Source organism: Trypanosoma rangeli, assembly GCF_003719475.1.
Source record: "Trypanosoma rangeli strain AM80 chromosome Unknown Tra_15.4_contig_00692, whole genome shotgun sequence".
NCBI classification, from domain to species: Eukaryota; Euglenozoa; class Kinetoplastea; order Trypanosomatida; family Trypanosomatidae; genus Trypanosoma; species Trypanosoma rangeli.
The window spans coordinates 1-3,417 of NW_021706442.1; the positions used below are offsets into that span (position 1 = coordinate 1).

Here is a 3,417-nt window from a genome sequence, read left to right on the forward strand (position 1 = left end):
GCAGCATGGGGCGAGCCGCGCCGTTGGGTGCCGAGTAGCATGGGCCTCGCCTTCGCCGCACCTGGTTGCACGTCGTCTTTGTTTTATTTGCCCAATCCAAAATGCAGCCCAAGGCTTGCTACGGCCTGGTCTCGATGGGGCCTTTGCCTCGGGCTAGCGCACCGAATGCGAGGCCGCCGGCGAAGAAGGGGTGCGCAAGGATGGGGGCGCCCACCAGCTTTTTACTGGGGCTGTTAGCGGCAAAGGTGCAAAGCCGTGGGCCAAAAGCTGGCTGCCGTGGGGCACCGCAGGTGAGCCGAGAAAGGGGCGGAGAGGGTCTCGTGTATACGGGCCCTCGGCGGGCGGCGGGAAAGGAGGCCCGCCACCCAGCAGATCGGGTGCAAATCCGCCTTGCGCTGTTTGATTGCGGCGAATACAAAACTGCAACCATCTGAATAGGAGGCCCCGGTGCAGCCCACAAGCGCCGCGCCGACCTTTTCCCGTTTTCACGGCGAGCGGTGTGGCAAGGAAAGCGTTTCGGAGGGCGTGGGGCCGACCGGCTCCGGTGAAAGGCTGCGCAGCTGACGGTTCGCACGAAGAGCGATGGGGCGGTTGGCCGCCCCTCCGACTAGCGCTCCGCGTTATCCAAATGCGGCCGCCGTCGCGCGTAAGGTGTGCCGCTCGCACCCCCCCCAAAAAAAAAGAAGAGAGTACGGCATCGTGTCGTCTGGCTAGGCGGAAGCGTCAGCTCCGCCCGCGACCACACCCAGGCGGACGCCCAAGTGTTGCGACAAATAACACCACGCGGAAACGATGCTTCACCAAGGTTTCGCCCCAAAGACTCCAGGCCGCGAGTCGCCCCAGGTGGCGCAGCGGCAGCCCGCGCCAAGGGCCATGGGAGCCGTTGCGTTTCCAGTGAGGCCGTTGCTCGGCGGGGCGGGTTCGTCAAGAGAACCACCCGCCGGGCGGAAAGTGCTGGGTGCGGTTTGGGAAGCAGTTTTCAAAATGCCGGGGTGTTTCCAGAGCCTTCCGGAACTTCCGCGCCGCGAAGGTCGCCGCGCCCCGGCGAGCCAACCGGCCTAGCAATGTCGAAGGGGTGCCGGGGTTTATTAGCAGCTTCGTTCTTCACGCCGAAGCCGCCAAAGACCGCGCGCTTCTGTAAGCAACCCTCGAGCCCCGCCGGCTGCTCTCGCACCATGGCGGGCCCGCCCGCGGCAGGTGAGGGCGTAGTCAGCGGCTGTTGGCCCCGGTTCATTCGCGGGAGGCGGTGCCGGGGCAAAACTCAGAGTGGTGGGTGGGGGGGTTAATGGCGAAGCGAAAGGCAGCCTGGGGTCCAAAGCGGTGGGTGCGGGCGGGAAAAAGTTCCGCGGCCGAAGGTCGCCGCATCCCGGGCCGCCAGCCACCCCTGACACCTGCCAGGGGCGGGTTTCGTTGCTGCGGCTATTTTCCCCCGCCGGCGAGCCCCGATGAAGCCGGTCGCCCCCGGCAGGCGCCCTCCACCCGAGAGCCGCGGCAGGGAAGGGTGGCGGAAAGAACAAATAACAAAAAAAGGCGGGGCTTGGGTGCGGCGAGCCGGCCGGCGCCAGCGCCGGGTGGCGGCGGGGAATAAAATGGGTTTCTCGGCGTTTTTTTTTTGTGTGAGCGTGCGGGGGGGTTACCTATGGGGCTTCAGCCGAGTTTTTGTTGAGGCCGAAATGCGCCAGCCCCCGTTACTAAAACTATGGTTTAAGCGTAAAATTGGGCGTGCGTGGGATTGGGTTGGTGGATTCTTAAAGGTCACGCCCGCGCGCCCCCAAAAAAACTTCGCGGTTGCATCTCGCTTGCTACCGCATTCTGAGCGCAGGGGGAAGTTGTAAAGCGAAATGTCACCTCGGAGGGCCGTTTTTCACGCTGCCACGCGGAATTGCGCGGCGAAAGGGCCTCCGTTTCGCCCCCCACTTTTTTTTTTTGGTTTGCGCCAGCATCCACTGCAGTTGTGCTTTTTTTTTTTGGGTGGGGTGGGGTGAGGTGGGGAGGCGTTGTGGCCACCGCCGCGCGGCGCGAGATTGCAAGAACACGAGGCGAAATTATCCTTCATGGTGCCGTGCGGCCCAGCGCCTTTGATGCCGCGCGATCTCTTCAAAGCGTCACGAAAGAAAGGAAACCCACCCCATTCCTCAGACAAGAAACGCGCCTCGTGCAGGGAGCACAAGTCCGCCGCGCCCCGGTGCCCGCACCAGTCCTTTCAGCAGGAACACGCTCCAACCACTCCACTGCACCCTGCGAGGCAGAGGGACCGTGCCTAGTCCGCGCGTTCCCGCTCTGGTGATACAACGCCCGCCCCAACCCTAGCATGCCAATGGCAGCGCGGGCACCTCGCACCCCCCGGCACCTCACTACAACCCGGTCGGCCGGCCTCACCAGAGGAGCTGCCTGCAACTCCACCCGTCCGCTCTCCGGCGATGTTCAGCCGTGCAGGAAGCCGCCGCCCGGATCGAGACGCGCGACGTGCCACAGGATGGCGACGGACTCGAAGACGCAGCCCTCCTCTGTCTGCAGCGCGGGGTAGCGGCCGCACAGACTGAAATTGCAGCAACACCTACTCCATCCCGTTCTCGCGGCCAAACCATCACGGCTTGAGCGCCACGAGCACGTTGGCGAGGGCCACCGCCACCAGAACACTCGTGCGTGCACGCGTCCTCAAAGGTTCACACCGCTCCGCAGCGTGCTCGACATGGCGCGTGTGTGTTTTTTAGCTCCTGCACTTGCAAAGGGCCTGCGCGGCAAAAAAACAAACAAACCAATAAGAAAAAGAAGGACTGCAAGATGCAATGAAACGGCAAATCAACACAAATGGCAGCTAGGCGCGGAAACAGAAATGTAATGGAAGGACACACACGCAGCGCGGGGAATAGGCGCAGTCGACAAAAAAGACAAACAAACATAAAATAAAAACACAAACCCTGTAAAGTGAAGCCGAAGCGTGGGCACGCCCACCGAGCAGTGGGGGCAACCAGCACGCACGCACTCCCTCGTTTCCCGTACAGCCCAATCCAGGAAGGAGGAGGGCGAAAGAGACCGCCCACCGAAAGCAATGAAAACTAACACAATTGAAATGATTAAAACAGTTACGGTGCTCTACCCATGCAGCGAAGCAGAACGGTAGCGGCCGTCGAAAGCAAAATAAGACCAACGGGCCTGCATGAGTGGAAGTGTATATATGAGCACATTACTTGTGTGTGCCTCGTGGGTTGAGGCGAGGGCGACAGTCCGCGCAGGAGGACACACACAAAAAGAAGAGAAACAAAACAAAATAAAAAGGACGAGCTGCGCACGGCTTTCTCTCTCTCTCTCTCTCTCTCTCACGCGGCCAACATTGCAACCGCCGCCGCACACGCAAGAAGAGGAAGCAGCGCAAGGGGGGAGATGCAGTGCGAGGCCGCGGTGCTGCCGTCACTA

At 61.8% G+C, this 3,417-nt stretch overlaps 1 protein-coding gene and 2 pseudogenes across 1 annotated transcript, besides 1 other annotated feature; 2 read left to right on the forward strand and 1 right to left on the reverse strand.

Moving 5' to 3' along the window:
* Window positions 1-101: 101 nt before the first annotated feature.
* TraAM80_09824 (uncharacterized protein) lies at window positions 102-434 on the forward strand (the record flags this gene model as incomplete). Its single annotated transcript, XM_029386486.1, has 1 exon — window positions 102-434. One exon carries the CDS (start codon window positions 102-104, stop codon window positions 432-434), a length of 333 nt encoding a protein of 110 aa, XP_029233654.1.
* A 1,535-nt stretch (window positions 435-1,969) lies between these two features.
* Window positions 1,970-1,998: a microsatellite.
* A 395-nt stretch (window positions 1,999-2,393) lies between these two features.
* TraAM80_09825 (elongation factor 1-gamma (EF-1-gamma)) lies at window positions 2,394-2,694 on the reverse strand (annotated as a pseudogene).
* A 182-nt stretch (window positions 2,695-2,876) lies between these two features.
* TraAM80_09826 (hypothetical protein) lies at window positions 2,877-3,416 on the forward strand (annotated as a pseudogene).
* Window position 3,417: the final 1 nt, after the last annotated feature.